The sequence below is a fragment of the Jaculus jaculus genome, chromosome 3 (genome assembly GCF_020740685.1).
Source record: "Jaculus jaculus isolate mJacJac1 chromosome 3, mJacJac1.mat.Y.cur, whole genome shotgun sequence".
Lineage (NCBI taxonomy): Eukaryota > Metazoa > Chordata > Mammalia > Rodentia > Dipodidae > Jaculus > Jaculus jaculus.
The window spans coordinates 34,751,961-34,770,442 of NC_059104.1; the positions used below are offsets into that span (position 1 = coordinate 34,751,961).

Genomic DNA, 18,482 nt, shown 5'->3' on the forward strand with positions numbered 1-18,482 from the left:
AATAAGTAAATGCATAAAATGTCAAAAAATGTAATGGAAAACCTTTCCATGGAATAAGGCTGACTGATGTATAATTTCGGCCTTGTATTCTGAGAGAGACATCTGGCTGCCGCTCTGGAAGCAGAGCTCCAACTCTTGCAAAATCCTAAGTGAAAAATGATGGTGAATGAAAAGAAATGCTCAGACTCTGAATATATTTGGAGCTATATAGTCAGGTTTCTTTATAGACTAGAAGACCAGATAGGGGTGTCATTTGTTTAAACACACACACACACACACACAAGGTAGCAATGACTCAGAGTTCATCCAGCAACTGGTGAATGACTGGCTGGTTACAATTTGTTAGGACAAGAAATGGGGGTAGGGGGAGTGAGAAGACAGGATGGTGGTGACAGCGGAAATGAAGAGCCTTGTTTTGAACATAGTTATGTGATGTACTGGTCTGGCCTATACTAGCAGATGTTTGTCTGGAGTTTAGACAAAGGTCAGAGCCAGGATTATAAAGAGGAAAATCTTCAGCCTAGAAAAGGTATATAAAACTATGATCATAACATCTGCCCCTAAGGGCTTACACAGCAAGGTGACGACACATGGAGAGATGAGTCAGAGGGTGCTGCACAAGGCAAATAGAAACACCAAAATAAATAAGAGGAAAACTCGTGGGTTTTTTGAGAGGGAAGTTACGACCAAGTATGCTTGATGCTTTTCATAAACTGACCACAGTTTCATCGGATACCGACTGGATGCCACCCAGGAAGTAAACGCGACATATTTCTTTCTTTTCCTATCATTTTAAAATTTTTTGGTTTATTTTTATTTGAGAGTGACAGACAGAAAGAGGCAGAGAGAGAGAAGAGGAAGAAAATGGGCACGCCAGGGCCTCCAGCCACTGCAAACGAACTCCAGACGCATGCGCCCCCTTGTGCATCTGGCTACCGTGGGTCCTGGGGAATTGAGCCTTGAACCGGGGTCCTTAGGCTTCACAGGCAAGCACTTAACCACTAAATCATCTCTCCAGCGCTCCTCTCATTTTTAGATGGAATAAAACTGAACTCTCAGGGCTGGAGAAAATGGCTTAGTGGTTAAGGCATTTGCCTGCAAAGCCAAAGGACCTTGGTTCAATTCCCCAGGACCCACATGAGCCAGATGCACAAGGTGGCATATGCAGCTGGAGTTCCTTTGCAGCAGCTAGAGGCCCTGGTGTGCTCATTATCTCTATTTCTTTCCCTCTCTGTTCCTCCTTCCCTCCCTCTTTCTCTCTCACAAATAAATAAATAAAAATAAAATATTTTTTAAAACAAAGTGAACACTCATGGGGGAAAAAAAAATTACCATGTAAAGTTTATAATGAGATCTTCAGTGGCCTCGCAATGAGGTTCCCTTCCTCTGGTATTATAAAGCAGTGATACAATAAAATAGTCCAGATCTTTTGATCTAAGTTCACACATCATGAAAAAAGTTCAGTTCAGGACAAGTGGCAAAATCTTTTAATCCTGGTCTCAGCTTCAGTATTTACAAGTCTAAAATCATGAACTAGAAATCATCTCATAAAAACGTAACTTATGGGGCTGAAGAGAGGGCTTAGTGGTTAAGGCGCTTGCCTGTGAAGCTAAGGACCCAGATTTGACTCCCCAGAATCCATTTAAGCCAGATGCACAAGGTCACACACACACACACACACACACACACACACACACACACACACACACACACACGAGGTGACACACGCGCACGAACCTGCAGTTCATTTAACATGGCTAGAGGCCCTGGTGTGCCAACTCTCATTCTCTCTCATTAAACAACTTCTTTTTTTTTTTCTTTTTTTTAATATTTCATTTGTATTCATTTGAGAGATCAAGAGAGAATGGGTGCACCAGGGCATCCAGCCACTGCAAACAAACTGCAGATGCATGTGCCACCTTGTGCATCTGGCTTATGTGGGTGCTAAGGAAATCAAACCTGGGTCCTCTGGCTTTGCAGGAAAGCTCCTTAACCACTAAGCCATTTCTCCAACCCAAGCAAGCACAGCTCATATCATAAAGTACCGTACAATATGCCTGCACACTCTGGGATATGCATCAATTACTGAAAAAATAATCTAAGAGAAGTTCGATAGCTCCCACTTCAACTATCTACCTCTGACTCTAGCTCCAAGTATATGTCAATATCGTTATATGATGTTACCCTTTTGAAATTCATTGAGTGCTTCATGGAATACTCACTCACTTAGACATATTTAAATCTATTAATTCAAAGCCACCAGCTGCTCCAGATCGCCCACTGGCAATTCAGTAACAGGTACTATTTTATCATCACATACTTTCCAGATACCGTCGTCACAAGACAGAATGGGCCTTGGTGAACTGGACTTGCGGTACACAATGAGGAGCCACATCCCACTGTCTTCTAGACCACAAAACCCATCACCATTATCACTGACCAAAGTCATTCTCGACCTGCCTAGTAATTAAGAAAGAGGCTATGAAGGGCTGAAGAGATGGCTTAGCAGTTAAGGTGCATGCCTGTGAAGCCTAAGGACCCTGGTTCAATTCTCCAGGTCCCACGTAAGCCAGATGTACATGGTGGCGTATGCATCTGGAGCTCGTTTGCAGTGGCTAGAGGCCCTGGCACGCCAATTCATATTCTCCCCCCAACCCCCATCTCTCTCTCTCTCTCCTTCTGTCTCAAATAAATAAAAATAAAATCTTTTTAAAAAAATGAGGCTATGCCAGATGCACAAGGGGGCGCACGCGTCTGGAGTTCGTTTGCAGAGGCTGGAGGCCCTGGCACGCCCATTCTCTCTCTCTCCCTCTATCTGTCTTTCTCTCTGTGTCTGTCACTCTCAAATAAATAAATAAATAAATAATTTTTTAAAAAGTGAGGCTATGAAGTTGCACTGACTACATTTCAATTCTCAACAAACACTAACGCTGGTGTTTCCTTGGACAATAGAAATGACTTGACATCTCAACCTGCTGTTTCTTCATCTGAGACAAATATCCTCAGGTAATCCTTCACTATAAAGTTAGGTGGTGGGCACAAAGCACTTGTGTGCCTTACATAGCAGAGAAACAAAAATACTAGCTGATTTAACTGACATCTATTTATATTTTCGGTGAAACTTTTCCTAGTAGATAAATTCACTAATCAAGTTTTGCTCAGTCTGGTGTAGTTCTTTACAACAAAGCTTCTTAGATATTTTACATTTGTGACCCCTTGCCCTAGAAATTTTTACACAGCACTGCATATGTAGGTATATAAGAGGTATAGAAAGCAAACATTTGAGGCTGGAGACATGGCTTAGCAGTTAAGATGCTTGCCTGCAAAGCCTAATGACCCAGGTTCAATACCCCAGTACCCACATAAACCACATGCACATGGTGGTACATGCATCTGGAGTTCATTTGCAGTGCTTAGAGGCCCTGGCGCACCTACTCACTCACTCTCTCTCTCTCTCAACTTACTTCTTTTTTTGTATTTATTTATTTTTAATTTTTATTAACATTTTCCATGATTATAAAAAAATATCCCATGGTAATTCCCTCCCTCCCCACCCCTACACTTTCCCCTTTGAAATTCCATTCTCTATCATATTACCTCCCCATCTCAATCATTATATCAACCTACTTCTTTCTCCCCCTTTCTATCTCAAATAAGTAGATTTTTTTAAGAAATCAAATATTCACTAATAATAAATCAATGAAATTTATTTTTAAAATTTTGTTGGTATGCATATAATTTTACTACTTATTACACATAAAAGTAAATTTACATACTAATAGACTAGATTGCTTCTTTATGTAAAAAATGAAGTTTGATACTATAAGATGCAGTTGATATATTTTGATTTTATAAATATAAATGCTAAGGATGTGGCTTCACACAAATCTATACAGCATGGAAGAAGTATATTTAGAGTCATTTTAGAAATTTGGAAATTGTGTCCTAGTCAAAAGAACTGATCTTGGGTACTGGGGAAATGGCTTAGCGGTTTAACAGGCTTGCCTAAGAATGCCGGTTCAATTCTCCAGGACCCATATAAGCCAGCTGCACAAGGGGGCGCATGCATCTGGAGTTCGTTTGCAGCAGCTGAAGGACCCCCAACACGCCCATTCTCTCTTTTTCTCTATCTGCCTCTTTCTCTCTCTCCCTCTTTCAAATAAATAAATATTTTTTTAAAAAAAACTGATTTCAGCAATTTAAACAGTAATTTTTAAAACCAAACATTTTAACATAAAACAATTTAAAGATATATTAATTGATACATGCTGAGCAACAACAGTAGGAGAATATTAAAAGTCATGCATCAGGGATGGAGAGATGGCTTAGCGGATAAGGCACTTGTCTTGAAGCTTAAGGACCCAAGTTTGATCCCCCAGTACCCATGTAAGCCAGGTGCGTAAGGTGGCACATGCATCTGGAGTTCATTTGCAGTGGCTGGAGACCCTGGTGCACCCATTCTCTCTCTACCTGCCTCATTCTCTCATATGCTCCCCCCCCCCTCAAATAAATGAATAAACAATTTTTTTAAAGTTTTGAAAAACTAGCATAGCATGACATCCCACACAGGTCAGAGTGTACATACTGGGTGACCAGAACAAAGGATGCAGTTAAGTGACACAATACAACCCAGGTGAATACTGCCAGAAACACCCCGATTCGTAACAGGTTTGATTTTGAGTTTTGGTCATTGCATATTTGGAAACCTTTTATTGCTGCCATAGTTTTCTCAGCCTCCACATTCAGTTACGGGACCCACATAAGCTGCCACCCAGTTTTAAGAACCTGAGAGCTGAAGGTCTTCAAACACAAAGTCAAAATCTCACAGTGGCTGGGCGTGGTGGTTGCCCGCCTTTAATCCCAGCTCTGGGGAGGCAGAGGTAGGAGGATCACCGTTGAGGCCACCCTGAGACTGGGTAGTGAATTCCCGGTCACCCTGGGACTACAGCGAGACCCTAGCTTGAGAGAAAAAAAAATTTTTTCACAGTGACCAGTGAATGATGACCATAACTCACACAAGACTTTTGTTGCTTTATTTTGTTGTTGTTTTTTGAGGTAGGGTCTCGTTCTAGCCCAGGCTGACCTGGGATTCACTATGTAGTCTCAGGGTGGCCTCGAACTCACGACGATCCTCTTACCTCTGCCTCCCGAGTGCTGGGATTAAAGGCATGCGCCACCATGCCCAGCTCTCACAAGACTGTTCTAAGCTTGCTCCAACATGGCCCTCCATATGGTACCCGAGGACAGACATAATGCCTTACACTGTGTGTCATCAGTAAAACACCTCTAAACTCTGAGCGGAGCCTCCTGCACCCAGGAACAAGAACCCTTCTGTTAGCATCCTCTCTGGGGTGATTCACCATCTTTGGAAAGGCTGTTAGTTAAGCTGCTGGGATTCCCTGCTAGGACTCACTAATGCGCACGTCTTTAGAGCAGACTGACTAGGTAAGACATCTGCCTTAACGGTGCGCAGATATGACAGCTATTATCCTTATTAAGAGCTCTCAGCACATCAAACATGTTTTTAAAGAAACACACCCCGTAATTACCTTTGGTTGGGAACTAAGCAGTAAGCAAGCGTAGGTATGCATAATTTATCATTTCCTCAGGCTGCAACACATTTTTGATAAGTAATAGACTTAAGGAGATCTACAAACAACAATTAAACAAGCTACCCTTTTTGAATAGACATAAAACATGAATCCTCTCACCAAGCGGTTGAGATCTGTCTGTCAGGAACTTGCAGGGCAAGATGCCACCACCCACACCTCAGGCTGCACAAGGTAGCCAGCTTTTATTTTATTTTTTTTAAATGCAATGCATTCATCCAACTTTATTGCTCATTTATTTTTTTTTTTATTTGAGAGCGACAGACAGAGAGAGAAAGACAGATAGAGGGAGAGAGAGAGAATGGGTGCGCCAGGGCTTCCAGCCTCTGCAAACGAACTCCAGACGCGTGTGCCCCCTTGTGCATCTGGCTAACGTGGGACCTGGGGAACCGAGCCTCGAACCGGCGTCCTTAGGCTTCACAGGCAAGCGCTTAACCGCTAAGCCATCTCTCCAGCCCTTATTTATTTATTTATTTGAGAGCGACACACACACAGAGAAAGGCAGATAAAGACAGAGAGAGAATGGCACGCCAGGGCCTCTAGCCACTGCAAACAAACTCCAGATGCGTGCGCCCCCTTGTGCATCTGGCTAACGTGGGTCCTGGGAAACTGAACCTTGAACTGAAGTCCTTAGGCTTCACAGGCAAGTGCTTCACTGCTAAGCCATCTCTCCAGCCCAGCAACCAGCTTTTAAAAGGCTACCTACAAAGTGGAATGAATTTGTGGATGCTGCTTTATTTTTTTTAATATTTTATTATTTATGAGAGAGAAAAGGATGGAGAGAATGGGCATGCCAGGACCTCCAGCCACTGCAAACAAACTCCAGATGCATGCACCACCTTGTGCATCTGGCTTTCATGGGTACTGGGGAATCAAACCTGGTTCCTTAGGCTTGGCAAGCAAGTGCCTTAACTGCTAAGCCATCTCTCCAGCCCTCTTGTTTTTTATAACTAGCATTCAGAAAGCTAGTGCTTTTCTATACTCCTAATGCTGCTGTGCTAAAGAACTGCTTAGTAAGAGTGGAGGTGAAAGATGCCAGTTCATCTCCACAGCAGGCCTTTCCCATGCAACCCAACTCGTTCTGAGTACCCAGAGCCTGCAAGGAGGAAGACCAAAAGCTGACTGAGCCACTCTGCATGATCCCTGGCCACACATCACTCAGGACACTGCCTGCCTTGGCCTGGAAGCAGCCAGAAAGATGTCTGTGCTTAACAAATGCCTGAAGAAGCTCATGATCCTCTGCTTCCTCAGAGCCAACCTGTGACTGCAGTTAGCCTTCTGTGGCTTCATTGAAAGGGGACAGAACTCTCCTTGTTCCACTTCCTCACAGGAGAAAACCCAACGAGTCACTCATTACATAAGTGGTTCACATCGTGAATGAGGTGAGAAAAGGTCCAGCCTGCATCTCTCATGGGCTCCTTGAGGACACAAATGCCAATGCAGGATTGCCAATCCTGGCCAGGACATGAAGGGGCTGAGCTCTCAACTCCTGTTCACAGTGGCAAATTGGTTGTGAGCTACTACAGGGTAATATGGTCACGTTTATCCATAACATTAGTCCCACACACTAAGTTATTAAAAGGGAGAGCTCTTTGTATTTTCCCCAATTTTGTGAAAGAGAGCCACTTCTTGCTGGCCAGTACATCTTCGGTAGAAAGATCTAGAATGACTAGCACTATGCTAGAACCCTCCCAGTTCCTCAGGAAGTTCCCTAACTGTTGCTTAGGCTTCCTGGAATCAGGCTGTTCTAATAACGTTGCTGCCCTGGCTCCTATCTGTGCAAATCAGTTCCTTTCAAAGGCTTTTTTAGGAGCTCCTTCCTCTCTGGCCACCCCTCCCTTTCCTAGGATCCTTTCTTGCTCGACACATAGAGACACTGTGTTTAAAAAAAAAGAAAAAGAAAGCCACACAAAGAAGAATAGAGAAAAACAAATAGAAGAAAGACATCTCTGAGCTGTTCAACCCCATCCCTATGGAGCTAAAAAGCAGTGTGGCTGCTTATTTACAGAAAGGATGGACTATGATGGACTTTTCTGGAAGAAAAATTTCCTGAGTGACAAAATGTCCTGTGATAGTGGGCGGGAGAGGGCTCAAAAGTGTTCTATATCTTGATTAGTGGGCTATAGTTATAGGGTGTGGGGGGGATATACATGTGACATGTTTCGCCACATGGAAAACATTTCCTCAGTAAGGATACTGTAAGCCACTCCACAAAGTACCAAGTGCACACAACAATGAAAAAGCCATCACGCACCAGCCCAAAGGACAAATGTGTTAGCCTTGTGTTACATAGAGCCAACTTCACGGTGCCGGTAGAAAATGCCCAGCCAAGAGCAACTTGGGGGAGGAAAGGGCTCATTTGGCTTACAGACTCAAGGGGAAGCTCCACGATGGCAGGGGAAACTAACGGCATGAGCAGAGGGTGGACATCACCCCCTGGCCAACATCAGGCAGACATCAGCAACAGGAGAGTGTGCCAAACACTGGCAAGGTTATAATGTCCATAAGCTTGTCCCCAACAGTACACTGCCTCCAGGTGGCTTCCATTCCCAAATTGCCACCATCTGGGGACCTAGCATTCCAGAGCACATCTCCTGAATCAAAGCACCACACCTTGTCACCAGGCCAGCTCAGCTGCGCCCTCAATGCCATCTCTCCACACTGTGCAAGTGTCCCTTATAGTGGTGATCTGGAAGCGCGGATGGATTTGTTTACATGCTTCTTCCTCCTGGGGGGAACCTCTAGCCACAGGTTCAGAAAGAGACTAGGGATTTATTAACTAAAATCATGAATACGGCTGGTAGTAGGAACACAGCATCTTTTTCTTTACTGACTGTGTACAAGGCCCCAGCAAGCAGAGGGATATGACTGAATACATCAACAGGTTACATACTGGCACTTGGATAAAGATGTGACTCACAAGAAAATGCATGCTGATCTTTAAAACCCTACCTTTTAAATGCTGTTTAAATGTTCTAGCCTTAACAGTACCCCACCGGGGCAGAGAATGGGACTAAGGAATTAAAAGCACTTGCTTTCAAAGCCTGGTGGCCAGGTTCAATTCCCAAGTCACACACCTAAGCAACACACAAAGTGTGGTACAAACATCTGATGTTCATTTATAGCAGCAAGAGGACCTGGCACACTCAGACACACCAACACATACACATATGTACAAATAAATAATTTGAAATGTATAAAAAGAGGGCTGGAAAGATGTCTTCCTGGTTAAGTGCTTGCCTGTGAAGCCTAAGGACCCCGGTTTGAGGCTTGGTTCCCCAGGACCCACGTTAGCCAGATGCACAAGGGGGCACACGTGTCTGGAGTTTGTTTGCAATGGCTGGAAGCCCTGGCGCACCCATTCTCTCTCTCTCTCTCTCTCTCTCTCTCTCTCTCTCTCTCTCTCTTTCTCTCTCTCCTCCTCTCTATCATTCTCAAATAAATAAATAAAAATAAACAAAAAAAATTTTTAATGTATAAAAAGAGCCAGGCATGATGGCACATGCCTTTAACTCAGGAGGCCACGGTGGGAGGATTGCTGAGTTCAACACCACCCTAAGACTACATAGTAAATTCCAGGCCAGCCTAGGCTAAAGCGAGATGCCACCTCAAAAAAAAAAAAAAAAAAAGAAGGCATTTTTCACTCAACAAGCATTGCCAGGCACCATGCCAAATATGAAAGTGAAAAATAGGCAGAATTAGACCACAAAGTGCAAAAAGAAAGGCCCATGATAGCACCAGAGGAAAGAAATGGAGGAGTAAAAGTTTGATGGTGCAGAAAAAGATTTCACCTAAGGGTGATTTTAGCCTAAGTATGGAAGAAAAAGAACAATTCCCTAGGTCAGCAAAGAATCATGGAGCAGTCCGTACTTACCAGCATGGAGAGGAAGAAACCTCGTCATCTGTATGGGAAGCACGGGCCATGGCTAGGAGCACTAACTGCTTTCAGTCAATATCTTTTCTTCTATTTTTAAAACATTTTATTTTTTAATTATTAGAGAGAGAGAGAGAAATCAACAAAGAGAATACATGTGCCAGGGCCTCTTGCAAACAAACTCCAGATGCATTCATCACTTTGTGCATCTGACTTTATGTGGGTACTATAGAATCGAACCCAGGCTGTCAGGCTTTGTGAGCAAGTGCCTTTAACCTCCCGGAACCATTTCCCCAACCCTCAGGCAACATCTCACTAAAGGGCACAACCACAATGGAGCTTATCTTAGTAACAGAAAACTACACAGGGAGCTGTGCAAAAAAAAATGACTAAAAAATAAAGACATATTGGCCAGGACGAGACTGTAAAAGGCTATGAATAGTGTGCTAAGGATTTTGGATTTTTTAAATCTTTTCATGAAAAATTAATTAATAAAAATGAAAATAAATAATAAAATTTAAAAGATATGCCTTGGGCTAGAGAGATTGCTCAATGGTTAGGGTGCGTACCTGGGAAGCCTAAGGATCCAGGTTTGATTTCCCAGGACCCACGTAAGCCAGATGCACAAGGTAGTGCATGAGTCTTGAGTCTGTTTGCAGTGGCTGAAGGCCCTGGCATGCTCATATTCTCTCTCTGTCCTTCCAAAATAAATAATTAAAAAAAAGAGAGAGAAAGATGCTTTAAAGTTTGGAAAAATGGACTTGGACTATAAGTAGTACTTCTCATATTAATCTTTTTTTGTACCATCAAACTTTTACTCATCCATTTCTTTCTTTCCTCTGTTGCTGTTATAAGTCTTTCTTTTTGTACTTCCTGGTCTAATTCTGCCTATTTTTTATTTTCATATTTGGTATGGTGCCTGGTAATGCTTGTTGAGTGAAAATAATTTTTTTTTTTTTTTGGCGTTTTGATGGGCCAAGACAAGAAGAAATGGTTCAGAAGGTGAGGGCAGGGGTGGGGGAACAAACATGATCAAAAATACAACACACAGCCCGGCTCGGGGGTGCACGCCTTTAATCCTAGCCCTTGGGAAGCAGAGGTAGGAGGATCACCATGAGTTCGAGGCTATCCTGAGACTACATAGTGAATTCCAGGTCAGACTGGGCTAGAATGAGACCCTACCTCAAAAAAAAAAAAAAATATATATATATATATATATATATACACACACATATATATATATATATGTATATATATATACACACATACACACACACACATACATACACACGCACACACAGACACAGACACACATATATATCTCACACACGTATGAAACTACTGAAAATTTTAAATTTTAATTTTAAATAAGAACTAGCCTGGGGCTGGATAGATGGTTTGGTGGTTAAGGCACTTGCCTGCAAAGTCTAAGGAGCCAAGTTCAATCCCCCACCCTCATTTTCTCTCTCAAATAAATAAATAAAAGATCTGTCATACAGCAGGATTTTTTAAAAAACAAATTTTGACTACCATAGCATTTTTTTTTAAATATGTACTTACTTGCAAGAAAAGACAGAGAGAGAGGAGAGACAGGGCGTGCCACAGCCTCTAGCCACTGCAACCGAACTCCAGACACTTGCACCCCTCCGTGCATCTGGCTTTCCGAGGGAACTGAACCTGGGTCGTTAAGCTTTGCAGGCAAGTGCACTGGGCCATCTCTCCAGCCCCACCACTTGAAAAACACTGTTTTTCAAGTTTAGCATTTGTTGATTGTGCTAAAATATAAATTACACCCGAGGTGACTATGACCAATATGTAAGGTGTTCATACAGTAAAGTTCACAATTAATTTTAAAAAAAAAAAGAAAATTAAAATAAATGGGAGTTTTGAGATTAACTGGCTTTTATAACTGCCGAAACTAGTGGCAAAAGCTCCATCCCACGATGTGAGCAGATTACAGCCAGAGTAAAGAAAGGAACGTAAAACAGAAATGAAGCTCAAGAGTCCTACTGGTGACAGCCAGACTCTCATTCTTGAGCATAGTTTAAAAGAGCTGCCTGCTAGTGACTCCCGGAGACTTAGCTACTTGTAACAGAACGTTGACTACGATCTGTTTACACATCAAGTTAGGCTATAGTTTGCTATAATGAGAAACGTTTGGACCAAACAACTCGACTGAAATTACATGTAATTACCAAAACTGCCTCCATGAATTTAGTAACATTTTCATGGGGATGTTTTTTGGCACTCTGCATTGGAAAAGCAGCAGCACACGTTCAGGAGACTTCTACTTAGACTACAGACCCGAGGGGGGGTAACTCGGGGTGGTAACTGGAGGGCGCAGTTTGTGGAGGGAGAACGGAAGGATTCTGCTAAAATCAGATGGGGGGGAGGAGCCCAAAAGGTACAGGGCTTTAAAACCCAAGAATTGGTCAGGTGAAATAGCTTAACAGTAAGGCATTTGCCTGTAAAACCTAAGGACCTAAGTTCGATTCCCCAGTACCCACATAAAGCCACACAAAGTGGGGCATGTATCTGGAGTTCACTTGCAGTGGCTAGAGGTGGCGGCATGCCCATTCTCTCCTCCTTCCCTCTGTTTCGCTCTATATATTTGCAAATAACTCTTTTTTTTGGTTTTTCGAGGTAGGGTGTCACTCTAGCTCAGGCTGACCTGGAATTTACTCTGTAGTCTCAGGGTGGCCTCGAACTCACAGTGATCCTCCTACCTCTGCCTCCCGAGTGCTGGGCTTAAAGGCGTGCACCACCACACCCGGCTATAAGTAAATAAAATATTTTTTAAAAGAAAACAGGAATTCTTTAAATTCTTTATCACCAAGTAACAATATACTGAGCCCACATCCTTGAAGGATAAGAACTGAAGCAGGTAGATGGCCAGACCAGTTGCAAGTAAGTAGAGATGGAGAGCTGGTATTCTGGTACCAGACTTGGCAGTGATCTCAAGCTGGCAGCCGTAGGTCCTTTTACAGGATGACAGTGATAACCGCAGAATCAGGCCCAGAGATAAGAGGATGAGCAGGTGAGCGGGAAGGTGGTGAATTAACGTGAAACTGTTTTGCCCCAGCCTTCAATATGACCGGGTTGAACCCTCCTATCCAGAGAGCAACGCTAACTCACTCATGGACTAGAAACCAGTGATCTACCGGCGCAATGCACAGCATGGCTAGTTTTTAATCGTATCACTATCGTATCTGTTTACTGTGAGGCTTTTTGATGTCCCAAACCAGATGGAGGCAACCAGAGGAGGCATTGAAAATTAAAAGGTGCTGCGGAATAGACCTGAAATTAGAGAGCCCGGGCTGTACGGATTTTCTACAATTTCATCACCTATTCTATGACCTTACTAGACGGCCTTTGCCTTCAAACCATTACATAACTGCTTTGAAACCAATGTTTAATCATAAACTAGCCCTGCTACATTATTAATATACCAAACAGCATTTTCACCCGGATAGCAATCCAATATCGTTATGCTGCACTTAAAGGGTAGCATTCCTACATCTGTTTTGACTGTGAAATTAAGCCCTGAGTAGACAGACCAGTTTAGTTATAGGGGTTTTTTTGTTTTGTTTTGTTTTGAGGCAGGGTCTCACTCTGGCCCCAGGCTGATCAGGAACTCATTGTGTAACCCAGACTGTCCCCAAACTCACAGTGATCCTCCTACCCTGGCCTCCAGAGTACTGGGATTAAAAGTGTAAGCTGCAACATCTGGCTTTAGTATACATATTTTTAAAGAAATTGATAAACAATGCATAATAAATTAATAAATAATTCTCCCCACCTCAAAAAAAATGAATTTTATCAACTTCAGCTTTGATTATACGAATTAGCTTCTCAGGACTAGGGAGCTGGTTCAGTGGTTGAAGGCACTTGTTTGCAAAGTTTGACTGCCTGGGTTTGACATCCCAGTACCTCTGGAAAGCCAGATGCACAAAGTGGCACATGTGTCTTTTGCAGCAACAAAAGGCCCTAGCATGCCCTTACTTACACAGTGTGTGTGTGTGTGTGCATACCAGGTAAATAAAATACTTGGCTGGGCGTGGTGACACACGCCTTTAATCCCAGCACTCGGGAGGCAGAGATAGGAGGATCGCCGTGAGTTCAAGGCCACCCAGAGACTACAGAGTTAATTCCAGGTCAGCCTGGACCAGAGTGAGACCCTACCTCGAAAAACCAAAAAAACAACAAAAAAAAAAACTTTTAAAATAATTAGCTATTCATAGTCACAGGTAAAAAAAATGGAAAGGTGGGCTGGAGAGATGGCTTACCTGTTAAGCCCTTGCCTGTGAAGCCTAAGGACCCCGGTTCAAGGCTCGGTTCCCCAGGTCCCACGTTAGCCAGATGCACAAGGGGGCGCACGTGTCTGGAGCTCGTTTGCAGAGGCTGGAAGCCCTGGCGCGCCCATTCTCTCTTTCTCCCTCTATCTGTCTTTCTCTCTGTGTCTGTCACTCTCAAATAAATAAATTTAAAAAAAAAAAGAAAAAGAAAATGGAAAGGACATACTAACATGGGGTCTGTCATCTTGACCTTGAGGTACTGAAAACCAAAGGTGAAGGGGTAGGGTGGCGTACTTGCTAAGTATGTAAGACTCTGTGTTCAATGCCACCACCACAGGAGCAACGAGTATCTAGTCACATAGGTAATTGCAGCTTTAAAAAAAAAAAAAAGAGGTACACAGGCTATATTCTACATACCATTCTACAACACATGCATACAAGCATTGATACATATATGAATGAGACACATGTGGTAATATATGTAAAGGAAATGAAGGGAAAGAACAAAATTGGAAAATTTATCCTACCACCTTGATCACTCTCCAAAATTAAAAAATAATTTAGAATCAACATTTTATTTTCAAACTAGGGGTTCTTAAAATCAGGAGTTGTGGCAATGAGAATTATTCATCCTGTTCTTTTGACAAAACAAGATTTTAAAATATATTTTAAAAAAAAATAAAACTGACAAGAAAAGTAAAAATCAACCTAACAGTGAAGTAAACCCACTGCTGCCACTTCAAGTGCCCAAAACATTGACGATGTGTCCCCATGTCTTCAACAATCGCTTGACAAGTGGCATAAGGAAAAAAAAAAAAAAAAACACACAATTTGAATTTCACTATGTGAAAAGCCTATGAGAATACTACAAACATTCGTCTCTCCACTAATAACAAACATAACATGGGCCAAGTTGCAAATCATTGCTGCTGATGGCCTTCACACAGAATGGGATGGGATAGGAAGGGAGTTGGAGAGGTGGCTTAGTGGTTAAGTCACTTGCCTGTGGAGCCTAAGGACCCAGGTTCTATGACCCAGTACCTACAGAAGCCAGATGCACAAGGTAGCACGTGCACTTGGAATTCATATGCACTGGCTGGCGGCCCCAGAGTGTCCATTATCTCCCTGTCTCTCTCTCAACATAATAAATAAAATCTTTTTTAAAAAAAAAGGGAGGGGGTGCTGGAGAGATGGTTTAGAGGTGAAGTGCTTGCCTGTGAAGCCTAAGTACCCCAGTTCGAGGCTCGATTCCCCAGGACCCACATAAGCCAGATGCTCAAGGTGGTGCATGCATCTGGAGTTCGTCTGCAGTGGCTGGAGGCCCTGATGCTCTCTCTCTCTCTCTCTCCCTCTTTCCCTATCGCTCTCAAATAAATAAAATAAAAAATAAAGTGAAATTTTTTTTTAATTTAAAAGAATGGGATGGGAGAGGGCGCTGAGCACATTTATTATCAGGATTACCTTTTATACATTAACATTTCCTAGGAGCTCATGACATACCCATTTCTCACACAACCTCTGCACATGCACACACAGCCTTCTTGGTTCTCAAAAACTGAAATACTAAACAAGAGAAGGCTGTGAAAAGATTGATATTCAGATTTTCTGAAGCAAAAATGTCAACCCAACCAGGAGCCATGTGTGACCCAACACTGTCGCCATGTCCCTTCCCTTCCCTATCCACCCTCAACACTCAAACACAAAATGCAGTTTAATTTGCTTTCTAAAGTTATGCAGAGCAAGCCTAACTAACGGAAAATTACAGGTGGAGCCTTGACTTTCCAAAGTTTATGAATGAGCAAAGTTACTTCTCTTAACTACATTGCTGGAATTTTTCCACTCTCATTTTAATTCAAAATACAGTGTTTGTCCTGCTTCCCAACCTCCCAGGCCCTCGCCTCACACCTTTCTAAGTCACCTTGAGACTAGCTAAAAAGCTTCTGTCCAAAAATAAAAAATTTAAAAAAATACATAGTAGCAAGCATAGCTGCCTTCCAAAAAGACACCAAAAAGCTTGTTTCTGAGCCGCCTCTACCTTCCGGGAAGCAACGCTATTCACACGCCATGTCCCCTTATGTCAGTACGGAAACATTTAAAGTTTCTAGCCACAAGCATGTGTGTCTTCACAGGAAAAAAAAAAAAAAAAAAAAAAAGAGGTACTTTTAAAATATTGTTTGGGATTCTTGAATCTGTTGTTTTGTTCTTGGAACCTTTAAACCTAACTCGAGTATTTATGAATGTTGAGGGTCTAGGAGCGTGACTAGGTGGTAAAGCATGCTCCAGGACCTGGGTTCAATTCCCAACCGCTGAAGAAAACCGCACGTGGCTCCAATAACTCCAAAATGACTGACTGCAAGGCTGGTGTGGGCCACGGTTTCCTAACAAGCGGTTACTGCTGATTCCCACGTTTGGAAGGCTTCTTTGGCCTCGTCGTAAAAGTCATCTCAGGGCTTGGGACTGTAGCTCAGTGCTGGGGTCCAGATGTGGGAGGTCCCAGGTCCAATCCCAGGTGCTGGGGAGAGGGGAGGGGCGCATACACTTCCCCTTTTACGTCCAGGAGAATAAAACCAAGCTCACCCTAGGCAATGATGCTAAGAGATCTGTGAGCGACCATAGTATAACCGAGGTGCAGCCACACACACTCCAAAATAATGCTGATGGTGATGAAGATGATGATGGGGTGTGCCCTCCCAACTCCCTCAACTACCCAGGGAAAGCATCCTTTCCAGGTGACAGTGGGCGTCTCCCTGCCCCACGGCCCTTCCTCTCCCCAACCCACACTGGCTGTCCAGGTGTGTGCGTTTTTCTTGCCACCCCTAAGAAGAAACGCACCCGAGCGCTCCTCGCACCGCGACGCGCCCTCACACGTGGGCCGGGGGTATCCGGACTTGGGTGGTCCTCACGAAAGCACGCTCTCCCACCCCACCCCCCACCCAAACCACGCGAGCAAGAGCTGGGGAGCTCTCTGGACCCGAGCGAAACCGTCGAGAGCAGGCTGGGCATCAGGAGGCAGGAAGAGACAGAACATGCACAGTCCCCAAAAGGTGACGCCGGGGTCGCCCACGCGACGCCGGCCCGCGAGAACGCCAGCTTGCTGTGCCCCGAGCAGGCTGGCAAAGGCACTCACCTCCACCCATCTCTGAGCCTCTGCGAAGGCCACGGAGCAGTCGGCCTCGGCGTCCTCCACGCCTTCCATGGCTAGGGCGAGACAACTGGGTGCGCACCGCACCGGAGGTAGGCTGGGGTGGAGTGGGGGGGGGCCAGAGAGGGGTCCCCACGCGTCTCCTCGTTGTTGGGACGTGCAGCTTTCTGGAAACTTCTGGAAATCGCTCCCCCCTACACCAAAGTCCCCGAGGAGCCCAAGTGGACCCGGGGTAGGCTGGGGACGTGGGGAGGTGCAGGAGCCCAGGACAGGAGGCGCGCAGCAGCTGCTGCGGCGGCGGAGACAACAGTTCGGACTTCAAAAGTCGCAGCGCTACCTCCGCCGCCCTCGGGACCGTGGCCCCGCCCCGGTCCACCCCCAGGCCGGAGGAGTCGCCGTTCGGGTCCGCCCCCGGGAGGTCCCTGCCGTCTTCATCCCAGGTCGGACCGTCTGGGAACGGGAGATGTCACCGTCCGCCAGGGGGCTCGGGGCTCGGCTTGGGGAGATGATGCTCCGAGCGCGCCTGCCCACCCGCCTGCATCCTCCTTCCCGCGCCCGCGGGTGTCCTCCTCCCCTCTCCCCGGCTCCCCCCGCCCGCCCCGGAGGCGGCGCCGTGGGAGCTCGAGGCCTCCCGGCCCTCCTGACATACCAGGAATAGCTGCACACAATTGCACCTTTCCGGGCCAGGAAACTGCCCCCTCCGTGGGGACTGGGAGATGCCGGGTCGTGCGCGGCCGAGCGCGCTCACCTGCGGCGGGACTGCGGCCCCGGAGGCTCCGCGGTCCGCCCGCCCCGCAGGTGAGGGCCACGGGTTCGCGGGCCCGGGCCGCCCCGCCCCGTTCCAGGTGGGTTTGGTGGACGGGACCCGCCACCCCGGATGAACTTGGCCTCCTCCTCCCGCCGGCTCAGCCCCGAGCCCGCGGGATCTCGCCCTCACCTGGGCAGTCGGAACGCGGGGCGCTGCGATGTTGGAGAGACAAGATTTTCAGTGTGGGGCCAGAGTGGGAAAGGGGTACAGGGTGGACTAAAGCCGGGCTTTTTCCTACCGGTGGGTGGGTAAATGGAGGTCTTGGGAAAGCAACCTGCTAATCTCTCCCAGGCTCTGCGGGGGTCAGCGCCCCATCCCGCATGGATTTCGCCTTCCAAGGAAGATAAAGATGGATTCCGCTCCTGAAAGCGTAGTGATTTCTTTTTTGGGTTGCTTGTTTACTTTTTGTGATTAAAAACAAAAAACACTCAGGAAGCATAAGTAGAAGGTTCGTCGTGAGTTCGAGGCCATCCTGAGAACTACATAGTGAATTCCATGTCATCCTGAGCTAGAGTGAGACCCTACCTCGAAAAAAAAGAAAAAAAAAAAAATTAAAAGCTCACCATCTGTATTTTACAATTGTTTGCACTTAACCCTATTTTACCTCATCCCATTTGCTGCTAAAGAGTTTTCAAGTTAGGTATAGTTCATGCGTAAATGCTCCACTATACAGCTCATCTTTGAAAATGAAGGTTTTTCTGCCTTATCATACCATCTTCACATATAACCAAAACTAACAGTAATTACCAATTAA

At 44.9% G+C, this 18,482-nt stretch overlaps 1 protein-coding gene across 5 annotated transcripts in view; it reads right to left on the bottom strand.

The window, feature by feature from the left end:
* Positions 1 to 17,240, bottom strand: part of Lmo7 (LIM domain 7) — a 263,869-nt gene extending 246,629 nt beyond the window's left edge. For 2 of the 5 annotated variants that reach the window (XM_045145100.1, XM_045145101.1), the window contains exon 1: positions 16,906 to 17,237. In XM_045145100.1, coding sequence (XP_045001035.1) covers positions 16,906 to 16,974 — 69 coding nt within the window. In that variant the 5' untranslated portion in view covers positions 16,975 to 17,237. Of the gene's footprint in view, positions 1 to 16,905 lie in introns of all 5 variants that reach the window. The other 3 variants (XM_045145095.1, XM_045145096.1, XM_045145099.1) reach the window with 3 other exon arrangements.
* Between the last annotated feature and the right edge of the window lie 1,242 nt (positions 17,241 to 18,482).